The 27,839-nt window shown below is 35.3% G+C and overlaps 1 protein-coding gene across 5 annotated transcripts; it reads right to left on the reverse strand.

Moving 5' to 3' along the window:
* Positions 1–1,727: 1,727 nt before the first annotated feature.
* On the reverse strand, positions 1,728–27,184 carry LOC123546877 (ciliary-associated calcium-binding coiled-coil protein 1-like). 5 transcript variants are annotated; one of them, XM_045333501.2, is made up of 11 exons: positions 27,091–27,184; positions 21,975–22,003; positions 20,589–20,618; positions 16,103–16,200; positions 14,959–15,128; positions 13,168–13,309; positions 10,845–10,917; positions 8,819–8,938; positions 6,327–6,494; positions 4,700–4,837; positions 1,728–2,546 (listed from the first exon to the last, which is right to left on the reverse strand). In XM_045333501.2, the coding sequence occupies exons 1-11, from the start codon at positions 27,092–27,094 to the stop codon at positions 2,466–2,468; spliced, it is 1,053 nt and encodes a 350-aa protein (XP_045189436.1). In that variant the 5' UTR covers positions 27,095–27,184; the 3' UTR covers positions 1,728–2,465. The 5 variants fall into 5 exon arrangements, with proteins under 5 accessions (XP_045189436.1, XP_045189437.1, XP_045189435.1 ...); XM_045333502.2 differs by lacking the exon at positions 27,091–27,184 and adding an exon at positions 24,565–24,661; XM_045333500.2 differs by lacking the exon at positions 27,091–27,184 and having other exon boundaries at positions 21,975–22,222.
* Positions 27,185–27,839: the final 655 nt, after the last annotated feature.

Genomic DNA, 27,839 nt, shown 5'->3' on the forward strand with positions numbered 1-27,839 from the left:
TATGAACTTGCGCACCTCCTATTTTTCGTTTGGCTCCGCTCCCTATTTTCAGAGTTATGGCCCCTGAAATAGTCAAAATTGCACATTTTCACCTTGTGACATGCCTAGCTCAAAAAGTATTTGATATAGATTCATGAAACCTTACAAGAGTCTTAATCATGATATGCACTTGCGCACCTCCTATTTTTCATTGGGTCCGCCCCCTTTTTTAGAGTTATGACCCCTGAAAAAGTCAAAATGTACATTTTCATCTTGTGACGCACCTAGCTCAGAAAGTATTTAATATAAATGGTTGAAAACTTGCATAGTCTTTATCATGATATAATATTGCACACCTCTATTTTTTTGGCTGGCTCAACCCCCTATTTTTAAAGTTATTCCCCCTGAAATAGCAAACAAAATGCACTTTTTCACCTAATTATGTGCCTAGCTCAAAAAATGTAAACCTTGCTGAGTCTTTAACGTGATGTGACTTTACACACTTAGCATTCTTCTTGAGAATCTTAGCTCTGATTACAGAGTTATGGCCCCTGAAATAGCCAAAATAGTAGATTATTTGTTTGTGATGCTCATAGCTCAAAAAGTATAGGGCCTTGAACAATGAATCCTTTTCATAAAATGTTTGTTGAGGCTATACCCCATTAAGACTGCAAACATTATTGCCCCTTATTTGTAATAAATGTACCAGTGGGGGCACACCCTGTGTCCTACAGACACATTCTAGTTTACAAAAGCATCTTCAAGTTCATACCGCTGCTTTTCCAGTTTGCAAATATTTATCACTTAAATATTTTGCCTGCACAAAATTTTATTATCCCCCTCAAAGGCGGAGGGATATAGCTTTTGGCGTCCGTCTTTCAGTCCTATCCGTTCGGAGCCATATCTAGCAAGTGGTTTGGAATATTCAAATAAAACTTCACGTACAGGTTCACCACTATAGGGAAATTTCAGTTCGATTGCCCTAGAAACACTAGAGTTACAGGGACCTGAACATGGAAAACTGTTTCTGGTCAGTAACTGGAGAACCACTTGACCCAGAATGTTGAAACTTCATAGGATGTTTGGTCATGCAGAGTAGATGACCACTATCAGTTTTGGGGTCACTCAGTTAACGGTCATTCTGTGAAGTTTGAAAGTGGTAGCTGTTACACTTGATGCCTTATAAGTCCAAAACCATTTCCAGTCTCCATGCTCCTGTGACCTTGACCTTTGACTCCAGTGGTGTTAAGTCATCTTCTCAAGTTTGCAAGCTGAAGCTATTACATTTTGGTGCAGACAGGGCAAATGTTGACAGACTGACAATGTCATTCCATTCCATAATACATCCTGTTTACCTAAAAACGGGCATATAAAAATATGAGCCGTGCCATGGGAAAACCAACATAGTAGCTTTGCGACCAGCATGCATCCAGACCAGCCTGCGCATCCGCCGCTTTCAAAGCCTATTGCAATTATAGAAATTGTTAGTGAACAGCATGGATCCTGACCAGACTGCGTGTATGCGCAGGCTGGTCTGGATCCATGCTGGTCACAAAGCCACTATGTTGGTTTTCTCATGGCACAGCTCACATGATGAATTTCATTGATCTGAGCAGTATTGGATTAGATGTCATTGGTCAATTTGACATCATAATAAACACTCTGTCTGTTCCTAAACCATTGTATATTGCAGAGTTTATGTTTCCTGACTTCCTTCTTTGTTTAACCGACAGACAAATCAAACCACATTAGAATTTTCTACACATTTATTCATCAGTAATAGACAGTATAACAATATAAAATATTTACATAAATATATCACATATCACAGTAGTTTTCTTAAAGCCACAAGATAATTTTTTTTTTTCTGGTACCAATTCTTCATCTACCATATAAGCGATTAATTTTTTGATTTTCAAATGCGTGTGATTTGCAAATTTATGTAAAATGTTTGCAAGGGGTCTGCCCAAAACGCAACTGTGAAATATGATCACTGAAATCGAAATTTATCTTCTTACATATAGTAAAACAACTGATAAATTATTGTAACCATCTTGCTTTCTTACCTTTCATTCAAAAGAAATATTAGGGCAATTTCAACTTATGGAGTCTTTTATTGATAATCACTAAATATCACTATCTGATAATATCTTTATTTTTCATCTTTAAATAAAAAAAAAAAACATTCTGAAAAATTTTACTAAATGTCTACTTTTGATCTTTCATAAAATTTTTGTGAGCTTATAAAATATGGTACCTCACATTCACACCAATTACAACTTAACATTTAAGCATTTCCTTTACCTATAAACAGTCAAATTTCATCACTAATCCTGTTTCAAGATAATTTAAAACTTTCCCGTTCCATTCTAAAACCTTTTAAAAAACACTGTCAATGTAAATGCAATATTTCTTCTAAGTGAATTTTTAAAATTTAAACATTATCTTTAAGCAAATTTTCATGTGGGTACTTCAAATGACATTACTTATTCAGCCACTTTGTGTATTTTGTTTATCCGTTGAATGATTTGACTCTCTTTATCTTGTAATTTTAATGCAATTTCACTCTGAAAAAGAAAAGAAAAAACATACTGTATTTATAATTCTGATATGAACTGGAATCAGTGAAGCATAATATTTTTGTTTTCATTAAGAAACTTGATTTTTCATCTAACAAGTTTTCTGACTTAAAACTTTGATGAATACTTAGCCTTACCTTTGTACTGTTCATTATATACAGAAAGGAGTGTTGAAACTGTACCAAAATTTTATAAGAAAATCCCCTAAATTTTCTGACCATCTTTCATTCTGTCAAAGAGGCCTACATGGCCAAGTGGCTGAGGTCCCTGACTTAGAATCACTTGCACCTCACATTTTGTGGTTTGGAAACCTCACTTGGCGTGTAAAATTCTTCCATGTGTGGAAGCCTGGTACAGCTAACTTACAGAAGGTATGTGGTTCGACCCATGTAAGATAAAGTTTAGAGAGACACCTTAATGAAAATCTAGAAAATGGCCATATGACCTAAATTGTGTCAGTGTGACATTGAACTCAACAAATCAAATCAATCTTAACTGTCAAAATCCTCTTAAGACATAAAATGCACAACTACACTCAGAAGATGATGTTAACTACTAACAAGAGGGCCATGATGGCCCTATATTGCTCACCCGAGTTTACTTGATTGCTAGAACAAATTTCTTTACTAAAGCTTCAAAAACAAAAAAACTAGGTGAGTAAGATAACAACTGAAATCTGTTAAAAATTATACCAGTGGGCTAAATCTCTTTGCTGCAGCTTCAAAAACAAGGAAGTAGGTCAGTATGTCAGGGTTTAGAATACTGAAGAGGAGTATTGAAATTTGTATCAAAAATTATACACACAGGCCAAATTTCAATGCTGTAGCTTCAAAAATAAGGAAGTAGGTCAGTAGGTCAAGATTAAGACTACTCAAGATGTGTATTGAAATCTCCATCAAAAATTATACATGTGGTCCAAATTTCAATGCTGTAACTTCAAAAATGAAAAAGTAGGTCCGTAGTCCCCTGGGTCATGATTTGAACAAACTTGATAGCTGATCTTTAAAAAATACTAACTTAAAGTACCAAATATCTAAGGTCTAGGCCTAATGGTTCTGGACAAGTAGATTATTAAATATGTTTCCTTTATAGGTCAATGTAAAACAAGGGACTCCCTGGGCATGGCATATATTGACCCCAGGGTCATGATTTGAACAATCTTGTTTGAGAACCACTAGAGCATGCCAAATACTAAATATCTAAGCTCTGTGCCTTATAGTTTAAGACAAGAATTTTTTAAAGGTTTTTCCCTATACAAATCTATTTAAACCATGTGACCCCCGGGGTGGGGCCAGTTTTAACCCCAAGGGGATAATTTGAACAACTTTGGTAAAGGACTACTATATGATGCTACATACCAAATATCAAAGCCCTAGGCTATGTGATTTTGTACAAGAAGATTTTCAACGTTTTCCCTATGTAAGTTTATATAAACCATGTGACCCCCAGGGGCGGGGCCATATTTAACCCTAGGGGGATAATTTGAACAATCTTGGTAGAGGACCACTAGATGATGCTACATATCTAATATCAAAGCCCTAGGCCCTGTGGTTTTGGACAAGAAGATTTTCAAAGTTTTCCCTATATAAGTCTATGTAAACCATGTGATCCCCAGGGCATAACCATATTTGACCCTAGTGGGATAATTTGAACAATCTTGGTAGAGGACCACTAGATGATGCTAAATACCAAATACCAAAGCTCTAGGACCTGTGGATTTGGACAAGAAGATTTTTTCAGTTTTTCCTTTCGGTTGCCATGGCAACCAGAGTTCTGTATGGAATTCAATTCTTTGAACAATTTTGAAAGCGGACTACCCAAGGAACATCCCTGTGAGGTTTCATCAAAATTGGCTTGGTGGTTTAGGAGGAGATGTTTTTTAAAGAAAAGTGTGGACGGACGACAGACAGACACCAGACGGTGAGCAATCACAATAGCTCATCAGAGCACAAACCCAAGCAATTTGTGCTCAGGTGAGCTAAAAACTACAAAATGAAGAGCCTGAACATAGACTAATTGGTTATAAAGTAGTCTCGGAATACAGCCATGCCATTGGTCAGTTCAAATTTTTAAGTATAAACAACCAATCAAATGCTAGATTTTTTTAGACTGATTTTTTAAATCTGCTTCAACCCACTTACCTGTAAATTACCAAGCATTTCCTTTGTAACACTTTCAACAACTTCGCGGATATCCTCTGGTGTTAGTTCGGCAAAAAGATCTGACTGTGAAACCTGGTCCTCCAATTCTTTTGCAGCATCAGGTTGCTCTTCCTCTGGCTGAAAATCAAAATAGTCATGTGATATGCTCATATTTTACCTAACAGTAACCAAAACATATCAAGAATGGTATTTAACTATACTAATTGAAAATTTCTAATGCCCCCCTCAATATTTTTGGCACTATCTTCCACTATGCTAGAAGTATGTTTATGAAACTCTCATGAATTTAAACAATTATGCTTTTAACATCATGTAACCAAGATCAATCAATTCTATGATATCATTTTATGCACTTATGACCTAAACCCAATTACAAAAAGCCACTAAAACACAATGTCATATTAATGTATGAAATTCACAAATACATAAATGAGCTGCACCATGAGAAAACCAACAAAGTGCATTTGGGACCAGCATGGATCCAGACCATGGATCCGCACAGTCTGGTCAGGATCCATGCTGTTCGCTTTCAAAGCCTATTGCAATCAGAGAAACCGTTAATGAACAGCATGTATCCTGACCAGACTGCACAGATGTGCAGGCTGGTCTGGATCCATGCTGGTTGCAAACGCACTATGTTGGTTTTCTCATGGCGCGGCTCATTTCACATTTTAATCAAGCTTGGAAGCCTAAAGTTAATCCATTTTTGGATGATGGCAAAGACTTTTGAAACAATTTTATATAACTTTTACCATACCTTAAACTATAAGAAACAATAGTAAATAATGTTTTAACCCGTATCCCTCTAAATTTCTATAATGAACTTGTCCATCTTTCAGTTGACTGTTAAAAAGGGTGCTTACCAAAAATATACTGACTGAATGCAATAAGGTGCAGATTTTGATTAGACTGCACAGATGTGCAGGCTGATCAAGATCTACACTGGTTGCAAAAGGCTGAATCAATCGTGTCCAGCATGATAAGGGTTAATACTTTCATGTTACTGTTAGTATTGTGATGTGATTTGTGCACTTAAACAGGGAAAATGTGACAGCTAGTAAATTTGTTAGACTGATGGTAGGTAAATATTATAAAATTAGAAATATTTGTGAGGGACTTATATTTTCATGGATTTCATGGTAAAGCCAATTAAAAGCTTTTCTTGATATGAAGGAAACTGTTTTTTGTTTTGTTTATCTGAAAGAAGCTGTATAATACCTATTATTATATGCAGGTATGAAAGGAAACAAGCTAAATGTCCCGAATGATTTTTTCCCTTGGAGAGTCTGTTGAAAATATAAGGTCTTTATTGGCTGACTGTCTTTTCTTTAATAAATTATGTCAAAAAATATCAATAAAACTAAACCTAGTAAAACTGAAAATAACAAAACATGATTGTACTCTACAAAAATCCTGCCCCGTGGCACTAGTCAAATTTACCTTGTATAGGAGAGGGAAAAGTATAATTACTATATTAGTTCTAAAGACAGGGCAGATTTTTTCATCTTCAATTAGAAAAGCTAGGAAATAACAGAAACTATTAAGCTCAACCCATCAGAAGTTAATTAAGGAATATTTTGGATAGTATGGTATGGTTTATTCTTACCACTACTTTCTTTCTAGAAGCTGACCCCCTTGAGGAGCCCCTAGATTTTGAGGCTGAACCCCTAGATTTTGGAGTTGCACCCCTTGATCTTGGAGTTGAGCCTCGAGATTTTGGGGTATTCAGGGTTGCTTCCCTTGATTTAGCAGATTTTGTTTCTCTCGGTTTACGCTGCAAATGGTTATATACAAGTAAAGTTGAGTAAAAGTACAATAATAAAAGTTTACTTTGATCCACTCAATCCATAACAGAACTGAAAATTTTATAACAATCCATCCACAAATCAAGTCAAAACTGAACTTTTAAAAACTGTAGGGGTCAAAAATAGCAGAAATGCAATGATAAATATCCTATAATAAATTAAAAACTAATCAAGATATTTTGAAAATTTAAAATTACCGCCCTCTGTGTATATAGTATCAATGGCGCTAACCTATATTTGAAAACGAAATCAAGGAAAAACCTTGCTACAGAAAAAGTGGATCAAACAAAAATTTAAAGATGTTTCATTCTTTGATTCTATAGAATTTAATGTATTATAAATTGTTAACTCTTTTAATATCTTGTGACTGTAAACTCTTTTAATAGCAGTTTCAGTATGTGAAGAACACACTTATAAATGTGCAGATGGTACAAAATGTTTATACAGAAACCAATACTGTTCTTAACAATCCTTGTCACACAAGAGATAACATGATACCTGATGGTATATGGAAAGAACTGATCAGAACTGATGAGCCCAAAATATGTGAATAAATCAGGAGCTTTTCATTATACAGAATGAAAAAGGCTGTTCAGCAAAAGCATTTGAATCTTGGATTTTAAAAATAAATTGTTATTGAGTAACTAACAGGTTATTTTTGCATATGCTCATTTTTTTAAATCAGTCTCAAAATTTAAAAATTAGTTTAAAACTGAGAAACTGGCAATTTCTGAAGCGAAGCACTTTAATGCTAAACATGCCAAAATAATGTATAAATGAGCCACGCCATGAGAAAATCAACATAGTGGCTTTGCGACCAGCATGAATCCAGACCAGCCTGCGCATCCAAACAGTCTGGTCAGGATCCATGCTGTTTGCTTTCAAAGCCTATTGTAATCAGAGTAACTGTTAGCGAACAGCATGGATCCTGACCAGACTGCGCGGATGCGCAGGCTGGTCTGGATCCATGCTGGTCGCAAAGCCACTATGTTGGTTTTCTCATGGCGCGGCTCAAATAATACTTTTTCTCAGAGAATTACGTGCATCTCCAACATTTCCAAAAATAACAGAAACATCTATAAGTATTATAATATATATATTTATCAAAATTATGGAAAACACGGTGCAAAGAAAACAACCCTAAAACATAAAACAATTATCAAATTTCAATGAAATGCTGTAAAGAAAGTTAACCTAAATTTCTATAAATGTTTTTTTCCGATTATGACAGAATGATGTGAATAAAATTTTAGATATATATCAATTTTTTTTTGTTCCATATAGATGTAATTAACTTCATGTTTCTAAAATTCAAATATAAATTAAATAGAAGAAAAATGTATAAACTTTGTTAATATCTGGTTTAAGTGTCTGAATGTTTGTAATATATATAGATCAACATAGTGAAAAATACATGTATTAATCTAATTTGAAATAAATGTTTGATGAACATTAATTGAGCATGTTTGTGTTATTAACATACATTTAAAATAATAATAATAATAATAATAATAATAATAATATTGACTTTATTTTACGAGGCAAACATATTTGGCAACCAATCTTACATATGGGCCTCATTTGGGCCAGTGCTTTGCTGTTTTTTACAAATATAAAAAGGGCAACAATTCTGAAGCATGAAACTTTCTCCTCTTACGATGCTTATAATGACATAACAGATTACACTAAAAAAATGCTATAGCAAAAAGGGGGCATAACTTTGTGAAACAGCAAAACAGAGTTATACATCGGTACCTTTGTACTGCATGTCACATCACAGTTAACAAATGTGTGAAGTTTCAATCTGATCCTACAAGTAGTTACCGATATAACAACTTACATACAAAAACTAAATCAAAAATTGCTTCGTCAAAAAAGGGGTATAACTTTTTTAAATTACAGAATAAAGTCATTGAACCTTTGCATAGTAAGCCCTATCATAACAGAGAACAAGTGTGAAGCTTCAATCCATTCCCAAAAAATGGTTACTGACAGAGATACTATCTTACACATAAAAAACTTTTAAAAAAAATTTCAAATGCTAAAAAGGGGCAAAACTTTGTAGAAATGCAAATTAAAGTTACAGAACCTGTGCATGCAAGTCAGATCATCACAGTGAAAGAGTGTGTGGAGTTTCAATCCATTACCACTAGCAATTTCTGAGATACCAGCTTACATACAAAAAGCTTAACCAAATTTGGAACAAACATGAACAAAAATGTGAGTGCAATAGCTCTACCTTTTCTTTTTATAGTCAAGCTTATTAGAAAAGGACTAAAACATATATGCCTACCTCTGGAGAGGGTGATGGGGGAGGGGTAGCAATATAATCTTTAAACATATCTTCTGATACTCCTTCATCTAGTGGGGGTGGGAACGGAACATCGGCTGCCTTGGAAACCTCTACATCCAACTGAAAATATATGCGTAAAATGCAAATAATTCTCTATGTTATTGCAAAGAAATGGGGGCAAAAACCATTCTCATAAAATTTATATACCGGTATATGAAACATGTTTTTTTACATCAAAACAGAGCCTAGATACATAATACTTCCTATATAAAATCCTATGACAAAGTCAATATTTATAGCTTATTATTTGTATCTAGAAATTATGCACAAGTTCTGTAGCTGAAATTATTATTTCGCCAATATTATTCTGCAAATGAACAAGCACATATTTCTCCATACAAAACTGTCCTTAAAGTCTGAGGAAAAACAAAAATATATAGTGTCAATTTTAATGTGACAACACACAATGAAATGATGTCACAACTGACGTCATACATCCAGTATGAAATCCAAATGTCAATTTACAAAATATTGATGTTTAGGTCCCACCAAAACTTAAAATGGTGTCTGTAACAACTTAAAATTGTTATGGTATATTGAAACCACAGAAATTCATTTACTTTGACATCAAAACATTTTTCTTTTTTTTAAAACCTCAACTGCTCAATTTAGACTTTGATATACCAATAATTCACAGGACAGGGACTTTAAATATATGTTTCAAAATCTTCAGTACAATGTTCTACTTTTGTGCATGTATCATAAAAAAGGTAACAAACTGTATCAACTAGGTCAAATACAATCATATTACATACCTACCAGATCAGAACAACAAAGAAAAATAATAAAACATATCTACATAGATTACATGGCTTACTGCTCAATAGTCAAGATTACTGCCTGTAGTCCAAAGAACTAGGGTCAACAGATTTGACTACTTACCAGCAAGTTATTCAATAATTATTCTATTACATGACATCAGAAATAAATTTTCATATTTTTTCTTCAAGTTTTAAAATAAGCCCAGCAGTATTTAGTATTAAACTACAAACTGGTCAACAGCACAAACTGTCGACTGATGACTGATAAACGGAGTCATATAGTAAACAACAACATGACTCTTTTGCTTTACAAATTGTCTAAATTTAGTCTGGTTGCTGTCAGTATTCGAGAAAGTAAACACTTGAAAGAAAATTGAAAATTTGTTTCAGACTTCATGCAATAAAACATTAATAGTTTGCAGGTCAATAAGTGTTCATATTACCACATTAGAGTAATCATACTACACATATATTTACAACAGAATTGTTCTCACCATAGGTCCTTTCTGGTATAAGGAATACAAATATGATCATATGCTACTGATGATATCACAGTATGTGAACAAAATTAGCATGATTATCAAGTGAACAACAATTCATGAAACAGTGAAGGCACAGATATGCAGGGGTACAGTATCACACTACTGATCCATAGCAATTGGATTTGAATTCAGAGTTTCTCCACACTCCATTTGTAAGACCCAAATAATAGTCAGAAATCGAGAAAGTGTGTCAGGCATACAGTGAAGCACAGCTTGCTCAAGAATTGATGGCTCAGACATCCCAACTCACTGGAGCAACTCATATGAGCCGTGCCATGAGAAAACCAACATAGTGGGTTTGCAACCAGCATGGATCCAGACCAGCCTGCGCATCCGCGCGGTCTGGTCAGGCTCCATGCTGTTCGCTTTAAAAGCCTATTGGAATTGGAGAAACTGTTAGCGAACAGCATGGATCCTGACCAGACTGCGCGGATGCGCAGGCTGGTCTGGATCCATGCTGGTCGCATACCCACTATGTTGGTTTTCCCATGGCGCGGCTCATATGGTAACTGACTGTATTCCCTATACTTTCTATATTTAGATCACTCGAAAGCAGTTTGGTGATCATCCTTATTTGCGAGAAACTTTCTATATACCGCTGTCATGTAAAATAAATCGGATTAAATTATTCTTATAAATGACGAAAGTGGTGTATATACATACATCTGTCCCAATAATCTCTTCAGCTTGTGAGTGAGTGAACATAAACAGGAATAGTCTGTAATGCTGAAATAACCTGAAATAAAAAGTCAACAAGTAAAGCAGTGACTCAGCAAAGTGTGACAATGTAAAATTTGGTGAGTGTAAAAGAAAGTTATTTCAATCTGAAATGTAAAAGTTTATTCCATTTTTTTTGTTTCACTGGTATGACGTTAAATCAAGTAGTTTTATTCATCTTGTAGTTCCATACACCAAGGAAAAATCTACTGTTAATTGGTATTTTTGCTCAATAAAACTGCCAATTAAGTTACCAAAATATTTCACAATTATATTTCAACAAATTACTGAAGAAAACAAGAGCTGTCACTAATGGTGACAAATGCTCACGCAGCACCTTGACCTTTAACCTGGTGACCTTGACCTTTGACCTGGTGACCCCAAAGTCAATAGGGGTCGTGTACTCAATAAGTACTATCAGCATGTGAAGTTTGAAGGTCCTGGGTGCAGAGGTTTGCGAGTAAAGTGCCTTCATGCAAAAAGTTAACATTGGCCCCTGTGACCTTGACCTTTGACCTGGTGACCCCGAAGTCAGTAGGGGTTGTGTACTCAATAGGTACTACATGTATCAGCATGTGAAGTTTGAAGGTCCTGGGTGCATTGGTTCGCGAGTAAAGTGCCTTCATGCAAAAAGTTAACATTGGCCCCTGTGACCTTGACCTTTGACCTGGTGACCCCAAAGTCAGTAGGGGTCGTGTACTCAATAAGTACTATCAGCATGTGAAGTTTGAAGGTCCTGGGTGCAGTGGTTCGTGAATAAAGTGCCTTCATGCAAAAAGTTAACATTGGCCCCTGTGACTTTGACCTTTGACCTGGTGACCCCAAAGTCAGTAGGGGTCGTGTACTCAATAAGTACTATCAGCATGTGAAGTTTAAAGGTCCTGGGTGCAGTGGTTCGCGAGTAAAGTGCCTTCATGCAAAAAGTTAACATTGGCCCCTGTGACCTTGACCTTTGACCTGGTGACCCCAAAGTCAGTAGGGGTCGTGTACTCAATAAGTACTATCAGCATGTGAAGTTTGAAGGTCCTGGGTGCAGTAGTTCGCAAGTAAAGTGCCTTCATGCAAAAAGTTAACATTGGCCCCTGTGACCTTGACCTTTGACTTGCTGACCCCAAAGTCAATAGGGGTTGTGTTCTTAATAAGTACTATCAACATGTGAAGTTTGAAGGTCCTGGGTGCAGTGGTTCAAGTTTAAAGTGCCTTCATGCAAAAAGTTAACATTGGCCCCTGTGACCTTGACCTTTGACCTGGTGACCCCAATGTCAGTAGGGGTTGTGTACTCAATAAGTACTATCAGCAGGTGAAGTTTGAAGATCCTGGGTGCAGTGGTTCGCGAGTAAAGTGCCTTCATGCAAAAAGTTAACGTTGTGACGAATGAAAGAACTAACTAACAAACAAACAGATGGACAGTTGAAAACTAATAAGCCTCCCTTCGGGGGCATAAAAAAGTAAATAAGAAGTGTGCAATCTTTCATTTCACTGGGATTCTAATTCCTATCAATCCATGAAATGAAAGTATATGCATGAAAAGTAAATATCTCATCTGTTTTATGTTCAAAATAGGAAATCCACCAAATTATATCCCCATGAAACAGCATTTTTGACTGTTCGCTAACGGTTTCTCTAATTGCAATAGGCTTTGAAAGCAAACAGCATGAATCCTGACCAGACTGCGCAGATGCGCAGGCTGGTCTGGATCCATGCTGGTCGCAACTGCACTATGTTGGTTTTCTCATGGTGCGGCTGATATATGAATGAGGTCAAAGACTAAATCTCTTGCCCCCCACCACTGTTGGTTTGAGACCAGACACTGGATGTGTAGAATTCTTTCATCTGAGGTAACCATCCAGCCTCCTTATAAAGAAAGCTGGTGATTTGCCCAGATTCACACCCTTGCTTGAAATAATACTCAGAGGCACTTGGGGTTTTGTTTGACCTAGAAAAGCTGGAAAATTGCCACATGGCCTCTATAATCGTGTCAGTATGATCAATGTTAAACCCTCCCCAATCTCCAACACAAAATATGAGAGTTGTGTCTGTGTGATGTTAACCCTTACCATGCTGAACATGATTGATTCTGCCTTTGTGAACAGTGTAGATCATGGTCAGACTGCACTGTGTGCTATTCAGTCAGTACCTTTTTGGTAAGCACCCCTTTTAACAGTTAATGGTACTGCCCAATTTGAAAGATGGACAAGTTCATTACAGAAATTAAGCAGGGTAAGGGTTACACCCTACAGAAAAAAAAAAAGAAAGAAGAAAATATTACGTAGTGTATATGTATTGTGTAGCCTGTTTAGCTTGTTGTACATTAAAGCAGTCCAGACCTCCTGACTTCACATCATCTAATCCAATACCTGCGAACATTTTGTTGAGCTCAATAGAATTCTCTATCATACTCATCTGTTTATCTGAAAACAAAGTCAAATAAGAAAAGGTTAACATAATGCAACCATATGAAATAGGTAAATCAATACATGATGTGTTTGTTTTTACCTAATCAACTTCTTTTTAACCTTTAGCCTGCTTGTGGCAAGTGATTCTGCCTTTCTGATCAGTGCAGGCTGATCTTGGTCTGCACTGTTCACTATCCAGTCAGTAAATTTTCAGTGAACACCCCTTTGAATAATAGGTGGTACTGCCCAAATTGAATAATGGACCAGTCCATTTTAGAAATTAAGCAGGCTAAGGGTTAAACAGAAATATCATGCAAACACTTTTTTCATGTGCACTGTGTAGAGTACTTATTTCTTGTATGATTTACTCTTTGTTTTACTGTTAAATCATATTTTCATGTCACTATGACCTAAAGAAAATATAATGAGCAATTTCATTGTTAGATAGAAAGGGCATCAACCTTTAAATATTTACAATCGCCCTATTCATTTCCATTGAAAATTCTGACGTTCATTTCTTATGAACAGCAAAAGGAAAGGCACGAAATTTACATCATCGCTGCTTAGTGATAACTGACTGCTGTTTTGACGATGTCTGCGTATAGTCAGGGAGAACGTTCCTTTGATGACGTCGCAGTTGTTCCGTGTGAACAGAAGGGCCGGGAAGCTGATTTTAATGTTAAATGCCACAAAATATGTGCAATTTATAATATTATCTTGTTTACAAAATTAATGGAAAGGAAATATAATGTAAATGTAAGAAATGAAACTATTTTTTTCGGTGTTCATGCGAAATGAACGACAGAATAGGATCGGCAAATTAAACATCATGGATTTGCCGTTCCTATTCTGTTGTTCATTTTGCATGAACACCGAAAAAAATAATTTCATTTCTTAATTTAACACTCTAAGGAAAAAGGGGAGCATATCTTGAAATACGGGTAAAAAGGAGGCATAATTCATTGGTATCAGAGCTATGGACCTTGTCATAAAAATGTATATTACATCCGAGTTATATTCTATTTTAGATCTGAATCAAATCTTTTAAGTAATAACTCAGAATGAAAGTTCATCAATACTTTAACCTAAAATTCAAAGTAAAGAGGGGAAATAATACAAGAAACATTGGTGCCAGAGTTGCTGATCTTGTCATAGCTGATGCAGGTGGTAACTTTAGACAACAATTTCAAGTATAAAGTAAATGATCAATTGGGTAACACACGTAACAGAGATAAAATTAAAGTGCATCAAAACATTAACTTAAAAGTCTTATTTAAAAGAGACATTATTCACAAAATTCAGTTACCAGTTATTAACCTTGTCCTAAAAGATTCTAACAAACTTTTTCACTTTCTACCAAATACATTTACTAATAACAAAGACTATGTCAAATATAATGTGTACTATGATGGGTAACAGCTATTTTCAGTTTGAAGCAAATCCATCATACTAAAACAAAACTGAGCCAGAAAAATGGAAAGTGAACAATCTTTAAAACCGGGATGCCTGCACCAGGGTAGAATAGCTCTCCTTATACTTTGGATGGTCAGTAAAATATATATACTTCTTACTTCACAGCTTGGCTATATTGTTACCACAGTCACTGATATGTGACAGATACTATTTACTAGAGAAATTCTATCGCTGGCAAATTTCATAAATACCTTTTACATTTTCCAGTAAAGTATGTACAACTGTAAAAAATCCAGACAACTGTTGGGCAGTGAATTTCTGTTGTATTCCCCAGTACACAGCTGATGTGTAATAATCTAATATAGAGGCTTGTGTGAGGTCTACTCCGTTGTTTTCCAAACTAAATATCTCTTTCAGTTTACTGAAAAATAAACGTGTAATGATACAATTTCTATTATATGATATTTTCAAAGAGACCCAGCTTTAGAAAGCTTGCAGAAGTAGTGATTTACCCAGGTATCCATTTGTAGATGGGTTTCCTGGAATTTTTTTCACTTATGATGTTTAATTGTGCAGGTGTGACGTTAAACCACACCCACTCCCACCATCCTCCCTCCTCCTCCCCTCTCCCTAAAAACTCATGCTTTGAAATGTTTAAGACATGCAAATTCATCATGATCATGTCTACTGAAAGGCTAAAATTTGAACCAGATATCACAGGTTTTTTTAAAAATACATTAAAAGCCAAAAACTATATCTCATCTATTTTTGGTACATTCAGTGTTCATCTCCTGAAGTACATATGCATTTTTATTGGGTTTGTTTTTAAAACTGTAGTAAGAAATAAAAAAATTCTATGTTTTCGGTAAAAATGCTAAAAAAAAATTAGGGTGGTAGGTCGGAAATTATTTTTTTTCAGTTATTTTTTATTAAGGTAGACTTTTCAGAAATTATTTTTGTGTCAAAAATTGGAAAAATAAGGGTTTTAAAGCACTGTTTTTGAGCATCATAATTGATTTTCTAAATCACTGACCTGTTTGAAGCATAGAAAGTGCAGTTTTGCAACTTTTTGTTAAAAGTTGAAAAAAAAAAAATTCTCCAAGGCCATAAAAACATTTAGGGTCAGGCTAAAAATTAAGGGTAGGTCAGGATACTGGAAAGAAAGAATTTTTTTAGGCCTAATGTGATATACATGTACATGTAATAATAATAATACTGCCAGATATTTTTCTTAGGAAAACTTACTATTTTCTACAAAGCAGAACAAAACATCGTACCTGGTAAAAAATTTTTTAGTTCTATATTATTTCAGTGTCTAATTAAGCTATGAAAAAAAAGGATCATATTTAAATTTCAAAAAGTAAAAAAAAATATAATAAAGTTAAAAAATCTTACTCCTGTATTTGATTAACATTCATGGGCATCAGCTCATTTGTCTGTTCTTGTGTAAGCACCTTGTAAGCCAGGGATTCTTTATCATCTCCATCATCATCCTGGAAAACAAAGTAACTGTTGTTTGAAAACTTCAAGGTCAAACTTATAAAGAAGGTACCATGCTGCCATGCAGAAAGTAAAGGTAAGCATTATTTACTATTGCATATGATCAACAGGCAACATGAGCTACAATTAAAGGTCTGGTGCTATCCAACAAGCCTTAACAGTCAAATAACCTGGGCTTATTTTACCTCCTGGTACAACTTTTAAGATACTGAGTGCCAAGTGAGGGAGCTGCCCATTCAATTTTTCAGGTCTTTGGTATGAAATGGCCAGGGAGTTTAATCCAAAAACCCCGAGCAAATTTAAAGGGGACAATCACCAAGAGATACGAGGAATAAAGCTTTGATTTCATAAATTTTGTATTTTAAAATGTTTACACAAATCAGGCCCCATGACTTTTACATGAAATACCCAAATGTGCTGATTTAAAGGAAAACCCTAAAAAAAGGGGCCAATGCATTTGCATTAAATCTTTATTTAATTTGTTGTAAAATAAAACTGTTGTTTAAAAGATAAATGAGTGCTTGTAACCTTTAATAATTTTATTTGAAATTCACAGAAAAAAAATAAATTTAAACAAAAAAATATCACCTATTTATTTTGTTATTTCACAAATATAATGATAATCGGCACGGAAATGATTGTTTTAATAATCAATTAACGAAATTAAGTAAAGAAACTGTTTGTGAAAAAAGTCCACGGCTACAAATGTGTGGAAAACATAAATAAACCCCAGGGGTTAATTATCATTAAAAAATAGGTTTTCCTAAGATATTTTACTGTTTTTTTTGTTTAATCTTATATTATATATATATATATAATTTATATATTTTTTTTTTTTTTTTTGCAAGTTGGATCATCTTGATTTATTCGGTGTACCTCGGTTATTTACGTTTCAAAAGAAAAGTAAAAATCGGGTGAAGTTGTTATCATAAACATTTAGATCCAAGTTTAAAAGGGGAATTCTGATGAATTCTTATTTGTTATTTCATTTTTAAAAAAATTGAATGTAAAAGACCTTAAATCTTATAATTGGAGGTCAGTAACCCTAGAAAACCCTAAAAAGGGTTTTCTAGAGGTACGGATCGTACCCTAACACTTCTAAAACAAAGTTCTGTGCTTATTAACTTTTTGAAATTAAGTTAACTTGTAACAAAAATTTAGGATGTGTGCCTTCGTTTTTCATGTCGGAAACTGTTTTTGTTCAATTTATTTGCTTTTTGCCAAAGTTCAAAAATAGATAATTCATTAAAAGGGTTTGAAATGCTTGTTAATCCTTGGCCACATATCTCTGGAGGGAGGCAATTTAAATTACCCAAGATGAGAATTGAGAATTCCGGGATTTTTTTTTACTGTTTCAATGATGAATACAGTCTATCCCTAAATAACAATGGAAGAAACTTCATTTTTTTTATGAGGCTGCTGTCCTAAACCAACGATTCTGGACGTGCACACTACACGCCAACAAACCAGAGTAAGAGAATACCCAAAATTGTTCAAGCCGAAATGTAAACAGATTGCTGTTACTTTATCGCTATTTTTCACGATCTGGTGAACTATTTTCCCTGGTAAAATTGTACCTCTAATGTTACTCTCTTCCCTCTTCCTTTAGAATCTGACTTTGCTGATAAAGTCGACCCAGTTTTGCTACTTTTCCCCGATACTTTAGATCCTTTTGCAGCCATTGTTTACTTGTTGCTAAGTCTAATTCACTTTCCTTTTCAGAGAGCGCTTGTCTAAGGGAAGCAACTACAGAAAAAACTGATAATCATATTATCAGGCTCTTTCAGTAAGCACGGTCGTCTGTGTCATTTAGCATAAAGGCCTGATTTAATTTAGGGTAAAATGGGGTAACTGGGACAATGGGGAAACTGGGACACTTTACGCTTTTCAGTAAATCGGGGTAAATATTGGTTACGTTCCGTAAATAAAATCATATGTTGAAAAAGAACATTCAGTGTTAAAGCCTATTATGACAAAACTTTTTCTGCCGTTGGACTGGGAAATATTTTAAGAATCGATTTTCTTAGACATATGTTGAGGGTAATACTAATTAAATAAAAATAAGAAAACATAAAATTACACGCTGTAAATAATTATGCCTATTTTTTTCAGATGGGGCATTAAAATAGTCTCGTTATGTTCCTGTCTAGTGAAACGCACAGTAGAAATAGTCGTCTGATGTATTTGCTTATATGTAGTCGGTATATCAATAAGATCTTAAAGATATTTAATTTCGATACGGCTTGATAATAAATGTGACGTCGTGATACTTTTGACGCAAGAAGCTGGTTCTCGTATATAGATCTATGTAATATCGCATTAAACTTGCTTGAAATATTGAAGCGTATTATGTATCATTGCAAATCAAGGACATGGCATTATTTTTTTTAAAATTCTATCGAAAAGTATAATAATTTTGTTTTAATGACTTTCATTTTGAATAATAAAGTGGCCTGTCATGAACCGTTGCGTTGACGTCAAACAACGACGTTATAAAGCAGGTGCTTGTTTGTGAAATATGGCAAGTCCAAAATATTTATATTGGTATGTGTTGATACCTTCAGTTATGGGAAGAGTTGCAAAACTGTAGGTATCACATCACTATTTCATACAATGAGATTTGTTTTTGAGAAATTACAACATACTTTATTTTGAACGTTCCTTTTCAAAAGTGTCCCCCACCGGGCCACTTACCCAAATGTATTCAGAGAGGATATCTCAGAAAATGTTGACGTTAAGAACAAAGTTCTCCATGATTTTATTTTTGAACAAACTGGATGCAGGAAGAAAAAGGGAATATGCTCCAATGGACAGTACATAAAATGTTGTACATAACTGGACATAACCACTATAAATTGTCAACTTTTAATCTTTTTCCACGAATGAAATGAAAAAAGCAAAGAAAGTCTAGTAATGATGAAACTCTGATATTTTGTAAGTATGCCACTAGTTCACAAGCGTGGTCATAATCTATATTAGCTTAACTTGGGTGCAATTTTTGAACATTTTCTACCTGATACCAAGTTTACATGATCCAAGTCACTGTTTAGTCACATAAGTTTATTTAAAGGTAGATCGTTCTGTCGTTCTGTAAACCCCTCCCACTCATTCCGCGTAAAATCTGGTGAGCTTAGAATTTTTGATAGTCTAATAGGCTAATACTGATATTTCTTTCATGTTTAAAGAAACTGTCGGCAAATCTTATATTAATAAGTAGTATTTATACAGGTGAAGCGTAGAACCAACTGACAGTCAAGCCAACTGGGGTAGTTCTTTTTGTTAATTACTCCATTAAAAGAAGACGTTGTGTCAATATTCAGGCTAAAGCAAACACCAATATTGGGGCAGAGACTCATTTTAGGTACAGTTTCCGAGAGCGTATGCCCATGTGTCCCTCTAGATCTCCTTAACCCTGCCTTCATTCCCCTCACATCTCATCCCCTCCTCCCGAGTCTTCCTGTATGCAAAAGGCTAGTTAATGTCCTTATTTCTTTGTGAAAAAGACACACATTTTAATTGTCCCGTTAATAATTGATAAAATCTATGTTCTAAGACTGTTTAAAAATTTTTATCAGTTTCAAGTGTAAAATCAATATATAAGTACATAATGGATTATGTCAAGTTTATGTTTAATTCACACATAGTTATTTACACTTATAACATTTTTTATTTAAACGATTTATATAATAAGCATATTACTGAAACAAATAATGACATATTTTAGGCAAAAATGGACATATTGATTTCTTTATGCATCCTTGTTTTACAAAACAGTCATAAATTGTAATTAATATTGAGCTATATTTTCAGTTTAGACTTCTGTTTTGAGCTGTGGACATAAATAGTTTCATTTGTCATAAATGCGACTGTAATATACACAATTTTAATACAACTAAAATGTCCCAAGTTACCCCAACTGGGTGGGGTAACTTGGGACACCTGACCAATGTTTAATTATTTATAATTCATCACAGGTTATCAGGTATTTGTAAAAGTTTATATTCGTCATATATTATATAGGTTGCGCATACTGAAATATCAATAAATCCAGTTTATATTTTGTCTTTCTAAAATATTACTCAACAGTGTTTCTTAAAGTGTCCCAGTTACCCCATTTTACCCTATGTATTTTCTTTCTTTCTTTATTTATTTTTTTATTTATTTATTCTGCTTTTCATGTGCTTTAGAGTTTCAAAGATTACAAGGCATAGTTAATGAGACATTGAATTTGGCTAAATTAAAACTAGATAAATCTAAATTTATCTAAAAACCTGCTCTGTTGAGACGTGAATTTTATATCTAATAATTAGTAGAATCAGAAGAAATACATCTAAATTAGATTACAGTAAAGATTTTCAGATTTTTATACTTGATATCTTACCTTTGATGATTTCCCCTTTGCCCTGCCGCCCTGAAATGTAAAATATATCAATGATTTAACAACTGTCCACATATCGAGGGCTTAGAGCGAAACTGGTCTATCTGTATATAGAAATAGAAGCAGATTGACCAGTTTCGCTCTAAGCCCTCGATATATGAAGTCTAGGCCTACTCCATATTTCTAAAGACCCACCACGCCCTAACACTGCATGACCATTAATAATTACCACACTGTAATAGACACATAAATCATTCTGATAATATAGCTCAGTATACAGACAGCTATAATACAGCTATTTTACAAACGGACACGGTCATTCCAAAGTTTTAGGCCTAATCTCACAACTTTAACTGCAGGATTTTTTTCAGTGATTTTTTTACAGTATATTCTCAAATTTTAAGAGGCCCGTTTAATAAATATCTTGAAACAAAAAAAAGGTAAACTTCTGTGCATAAAGCTATATTTAATTAATAAACTGTCACTGCCAGTTTGTAACTGTAAAGCAGATTCTCGAATTCTTCCTTAATATAGGCTACAGTCAATATCATGGAACCCGATATAACACAATCGGGGACGTGCTGTGGGATATCGACCTTCCGTAAGCCAGCTTGATAGCTTCTTCACATGAAGAATTCAACACCCCGAGTAAGGATCGAACCCAAAACGGTGAGGAGCAAGTGATTCAGCATCCTTAACCGCACAACCATTCAGAGCTCATGTTGTAAGTATTTTGTCTTGCCGACTTGGAATAAAACTAACTTTATCTTATTGTACTGTCGCGACATCGCATGTATAGCGAGAGAACGACAACTCTAACGGGAAATTACAACGACTTTTTATAAATATAAATGAGCCACACCATGAGAAAACCAACATAGTGCATTTGCGACCAGCATGGATCCAGACCAGCCTGCGCATCCGCACAGTCTGGTCAGCCTGGATGCATGCTGTTCGCTAACGGTTTCTCTAATTGCAATAGGCTTTGAAAGCGAACAGCATGGATCCTGACCAGACAGCGCGGATGAGCAGGCAGGTTTGGATCCATGCTGGTCGCAAACGCACTATGTTGGTTTTCTCATAGTGCGGCTCAAATTTTTGTTTAACTCGCCCGATTTATTTAAATTTCCAAAAGATTTTACAAAATTTCGTTAGATGTGACATTATGTCAAAAAGTGTAACAGAGAAAAAATGTACAATAGATTGAAAAGACTACTTAGGAAAATAAAAAAAAACGGATTTTAAAAAGTGAGAATAGGTAAAAAGTGAGACAAAGAACTTTCCAAAACCAGTAGTTAGGTCTTAGCGTGAAAATCACCCAGTTTTTTGGTTATTAGAACTATATGAACTATTATTTTATACATGCTTTTATATGGAAAATAAACTTACTTTCTTGCTCATCCTCCGCCTATCAGCACCTGCCATGGAAGAAAGAAAAAGTTTTCAATTCTTAGGTCCAATCCATGTCATTTATGTGAGCCATCTTTTAAAATAAGGTCTGACGTCGTTTCTATAGAACTAACGTCAAGTGATATCATCGTATGACGTCAATATTATTGAGATAGGTATTTCAACAACAACACGTATTATGTATAGTTTTTTTTTATCTCATCAACGTTTCGGCTAACGCCTTCATCAGGATAATACACATACAAATATAAACAACGGACGTGACGTAAAAGTGATAACGTAACGTCAAATGGCGGGAAAACGTTAATCAAAATATCAAAATGCAAATACAAAAAACTTTTTTTTTTCTTTTTTTTTGTCAATATTATTGAGATTTTCATTTGTAGCTGTCCCGATAACATATCATTTAGACAAAATAGTTAAATCTAATGATTGGCAATGTGCCGAATGTTTGACTCCTACGTCCACTGACTCAAATTTCTGTTTTTATCACTTAGTCCCAAATGACTTTTACAGATCTGTGTAGGGGATATGCCAGCCCTGGGTATCGGGTGACATGTGATGTTTTTGTAGCAGGAGAGATTTTGTATACGACAGGACGAAAGTTTGTATCTGGGCCTAGATAATTTTAGTTAGGGAGTATCCATACATTGAAAGCGGACGCAATTGTCCGGTGGTAGTACTGTCTGACTAAGTAACCTGGTATCATGACTTCGATCCTCCAGTCCCCTTACTAGAAATTATCAGTTTGTGTGTCGGTGCTTCACACCCGGTGGCATGTTAAAAAACTAGGCAAATTTCTGGAATTGGAGCGCCTTCTATATCTTGCACATCACCTCCTTCCCCCACCCCACCCCCACACGCCAATTACTAAAAATCGTCTGGAGGAGCCACCCATACGGGCTACCAGTGGCGGCTATAACTAAGCTTAACAAGAGCTGTCGGAGGATAGCAACGCTCGACTATTCAACAGCCTTGTCGATTGAATGAATACGAAAGTCGAAAAAGGGGCATAATTTAAAAAAAAGCAAAATAGGGTTATGAAACCTGCATAGTGCTTATCAGCTCATGACAGTGGACAAGTGTGTGAAGTTTCAATCCATTCCCATTGGAGGGTACTGAGATACCAGCTTACATATAAGAATTTAACCCAAAACTCCTAAGTTTAAAAAGGTGCATACTTTTGTAAAATGCAAAGTTGAGTTATTGACCCTTTGCACTGCATGTCATATCATGACAGTGAACAAGTGTGTGAAGTTTCAATCCTTTCCCATTAGTGGATACTGAGATACCAGCTTACATACAAAACCTTAACCAAAAAATTCTAAGTCGAAAAGGGGCATAGATTTGTAAAAAAGCAAAATAGAGGTATGGAACCTGCTTTGTGCATGTCAGATCATGACAGTGAACAAGTGTGTGAAGTTTCAATCCATTCCAATTAGTGAGTACTGAGATACCAGCTTACATACAAAACCTTAACCAAAAAATTCTAAGTCGAAAAAGGGGCATAATTTTGTAAAAAAGCAAAATAGAGTTATGGAACCTGTGCAATGTAAGTCAGTTTATCACAGTGAATAAGTGTGTGAAGTTTCAATCCATTCCCACAAGTGATTACTGAGATACCAGCTTACATACAAAACCTTAACCAAAAATTTCTAAGTCAAAAAAGGGGCATAATTTTGTAAAAAAGCAAAATAGAGTTATGGGACCTGTGCAATGTAAGTCAGTTTATCACAGTGAATAAGTGTGTGAAGTTTCAATCCATTCCCACAAGTGGTTGCTGAGATACCAGCTTACATACAAAAACTTAACCAAATCGGGACGCGGACGCGGACGCAGACGCCGACGCATGGGCGAGTCCAATAGCTCTACTATTCTATGAATAGTCGAGCTAAAAATACAATACACCGAAAGTAATGACTGCGAGGCATACTAGGTGTATCAGCAATCTGAGACGCGCAGATACAAGGGGACCTGCTTCCTAAACTCTTTGCGAAGACCCTTGGTTCTTTTACGTGCTAGATGCAAAACACCAATACACTCGAAGCTCGCTTGCCTGTGAGGAAACAGTCCTTGCCCTCGTAGTTGGGTGGAGAACACTAAAGAGCATCTCCGGATAATATCCAGCCCCTAAATCGTCATTTTAACCTCTTTTTTTGAGAGCCAAACATGTAACCACTAAACAACCAGGTCACCCTATATTCAGTAAAGGCGTCGTTCGCGTTCTTTTTATTTTGAAAATATGAATAAATAGTTTATTATTACGATTGTTATTACGATTATTATTTTATTATTATTAGTTTTATTATTATTAATAATAATATTCTTTACAAAGTCCTTGGGGGAATTAAATAAAACGCAACAAAGTCCTTGGGGGAATTAGATAAAACGCAAGTAAATAAGAAAATAGTTATCAAGTTTTACTGAATTTGTAAGGAAAACCCGTGTTGAATTACGAGTCTCTTGCTAACTATTTCAATCAAAAACTATTTCAATTAAATACCTTGAAAAATAATCAACTCTCTTTAAAAAAAATCTCTTTTCACATCTATAAGCTTTAAGGACATACCAATCAAAAATTAAAACGAAAATTTTGACATTTATTCCACTTTATATCCTTGTTTAATTCTATTCATATAACCAACGGCTTATTAATTAATATACAAAGAAAAAATTCGTGCTTGTACTAGTAACCATACTATAAAGGGTGTCATAAAAGATTTTATGATCGGCTCATCTATTCTATTTGTGTCTATAGGGTAAACACTGAAGGCTGAAATAAGATATGGATACAATTTAGAACTATAAGTCATATCGATTTGGATTAACGATAATTCAAACAGGATTTTGCAGTTCAATATCTTTACTTAATGCGCTTAGCTGAATATACAAACATACAATTATCTTACGGTCATATCTCTCAGTGGTTTTAATTAACGACGGCCAAAAATGTCTGTTAAATAAGGAAAACAATATTCTCAAATTTAAAGTCCACTCGAGTAGAACACAAGGCCCGCGACTTCGATTCCCAGAGCAGGGTGTAAAAATTTGACAGAAAAGTCATGCCTCCTCAAACTCTGGTTGAAGGTTAACTGATTGCCGTTTCAGGACTTTTAAAGGTTAACTGATTGTCGTTTCAGGACTTTTAAAGGTTAACTGGTTGCCGTTTCATGACTTTCAAAAGGTTAACTGATTGCCGTTTCAGGACTTTTAAAGGTTAACTGATTGTCGTTCCATGACTTTTAAAAGGTTAACTGATTGTCATTCCATGACTTTAAATGTTAATTAACTGACTGCCGTTCCATCGGACTTTTGAAGGTTAATTGATTGCCGTTCCATGACTTTTAAAGGTTAAGTGGTTGCCGTTTCATGACTTTCAAAAGGTTAACTGATTGCCGTTTCAGGACTTTTAAAGGTTAACTGGTTGCCGTTTCATGACTTTCAAAAGGTTAACTGACTGCCGTTCCATGACTTTTAAAGGTTAACTGGTTGCCGTTTCATGACTTTCAAAAGGTTAACTGATTGTCGTTTCAGGACTTTTAAAGGTTAACTGGTTGCCGTTTCATGACTTTCAAAAGGTTAACTGATTGCCGTTTCGGGACTTTTAAAGGTTAACTGATTGTCGTTCCATGACTTTTAAAAGGTTAACTGGTTGCCGTTCCGTGACTTTTAAAAGGTTAACTGATTGTCGTTCCATGACTTTAAATGTTAATTAACTGACTGCCGTTCCATCGGACTTTTGAAGGTTAACTGATTGCCGTTTCAGGACTTTTAAAGGTTAACTGATTGCCGTTCCGTGACTTTTAAAAGGTTAACTGATTGTCGTTCCATCGGACTTTTAAAAGTTAACTGATTGCCGTTTCAGGACTTTTAAAGGTTAACTGATTGCCGTTCCATGACTTTAAATGTTAATTAACTGACTGCCGTTCCATCGGACTTTTGAAGGTTAACTGATTGCCGTTTCAGGACTTTTAAAGGTTAACTGATTGCCGTTTCATGACTTTTAAAAGGTTAACTGATTGCCGTTTCAGGACTTATAAAGGTTAACTGATTGCCGTTTCAGGACTTTTAAAGGTTAACTGATTGTCGTTTCAGGACTTTTAAAGGTTAACTGATTGCCGTTTCATAACTTTAAATGTTAATTAACTGACTGCCGTTCCATCGGACTTTTGAAGGTTAACTGATTGCCGTTTCAGGACTTTTAAAGGTTAACTGATTGCCGTTCCGTGACTTTTAAAAGGTTAACTGATTGCCGTTCCATGACTTTAAATGTTAATTAACTGACTGCCGTTCCATCGGACTTTTAAAGGTTAACTGATTGCCGTTTGTGGACTTTTAAAGGTTAACAGATTGCCGTTCCGTGACATTTAAAAGGTTAACTGATTGCCGTTTCATGACTTTAAATGTTAATTAACTGACTGCCGTTCCATCGGACTTTTAAAGGTTAACTGATTGCCGTTTCAGGACTTTTAAGGGTTAACTGATTGCCGTTTCATGACTTTCAAATAGCTTTGGAAAAAGGGGGGAAACAGCATATAAATATGAAATATGTAATTATGTACTTAACCAGATCAGAACATCAGATCAGTGATAAAGTAGCCTGGCAGACATGTGCTGGTTCAAACTGAATCCCCTTTTCCTTACTTCAAGCACGGGTAACAGCGATCGATCGAATTACATTTAGGAAGCTATGCGCGCCATGCGTGGCTCGACCATCATCTGGCACATGGTACGCCGTCAGCGATATTAACTTACATTTAGTTTAGTTTATACTAATTTATTTTAGCTCGATTGTGATGAAAGCTTCAAGCTTTTTTGAACCGCTCTCGGGTCCGCTTCCCGGAAAAGGCAGTACTGGTGTCATATGAGAAGGCGTGGTCGTGACCCCAGTGTGGTTCAACCCATGACCCCCGGGTTGAGCGGCTAGCACATTAACCACTAGTCCAACGCTCCAATTTAGACAGGAGGACTAGTTTAAAACAATTAAAGACAATTTCTTTTGAAAAATAAGGTTTTTGCCAGAACCAGAATACTATTAAATCAGATATAATGACAGCTAAATCTTTAGAAGAAAACGAATAAAATTTCAACTCACTCATTTTGAATCCTTAGTTCCTTTTACAATTAAACAACTCCTTCTATGTCTGTAATAATAACTTTCTAACATGTAACCTTAAAATCTGGTCTACAATGCTAGCCGCGCGTTCTTTTACTTCCACTTTAATCGGTGTGACTTATCAGATTTAATTTAACGCTCTTAAACCTTGACGATTGCGTGCAATTTAATGACATTACAAACAATCCTTGCGTATTTGATTTCTACTTCAAGTTTGTTTTGTAGAGTTTAAGTCAAGGTCATATGGCAACTTTCAAGCTTAAACGATGGAGGAAGACCTCTAGATACCCTTCCTGGCATTATTTCCGACACAAGCAAGTACCGTGGCCTTCTACAATACAGATGGATAGTTTTCTCGTATGAAACAATTCTGCACTCCGAGCGAGGTTCGAACTAATAAAGGCGATTTATGAGTAATCTGTAGTGTAAAAATTAGTTTAGCTTCGGAATCGGCCAGGGCTTTCACATATATGCCGAATTATGAGAATGTGCAAATAGACCGTTTTGTGGAGAGAAAAAAACGTGACCTTTTCTCACTTTTACAGACAGAATCAGGTAGTCCAACTTGGATTTCAATTCGCGCTTGCTCGATCTGTGTATATGTGGTGATCTTCAGTCTTACAGCCTATGAAGCAGAGTGGTATAAAAGCCACACACTTAAATTAGCATCACTTGCCCATAAACGCTAATATTAAACGCTATTCGTCATCGTTCCGCTACGGATGTTA

This window comes from Mercenaria mercenaria, chromosome 9 (genome assembly GCF_021730395.1).
Source record: "Mercenaria mercenaria strain notata chromosome 9, MADL_Memer_1, whole genome shotgun sequence".
Lineage (NCBI taxonomy): Eukaryota > Metazoa > Mollusca > Bivalvia > Venerida > Veneridae > Mercenaria > Mercenaria mercenaria.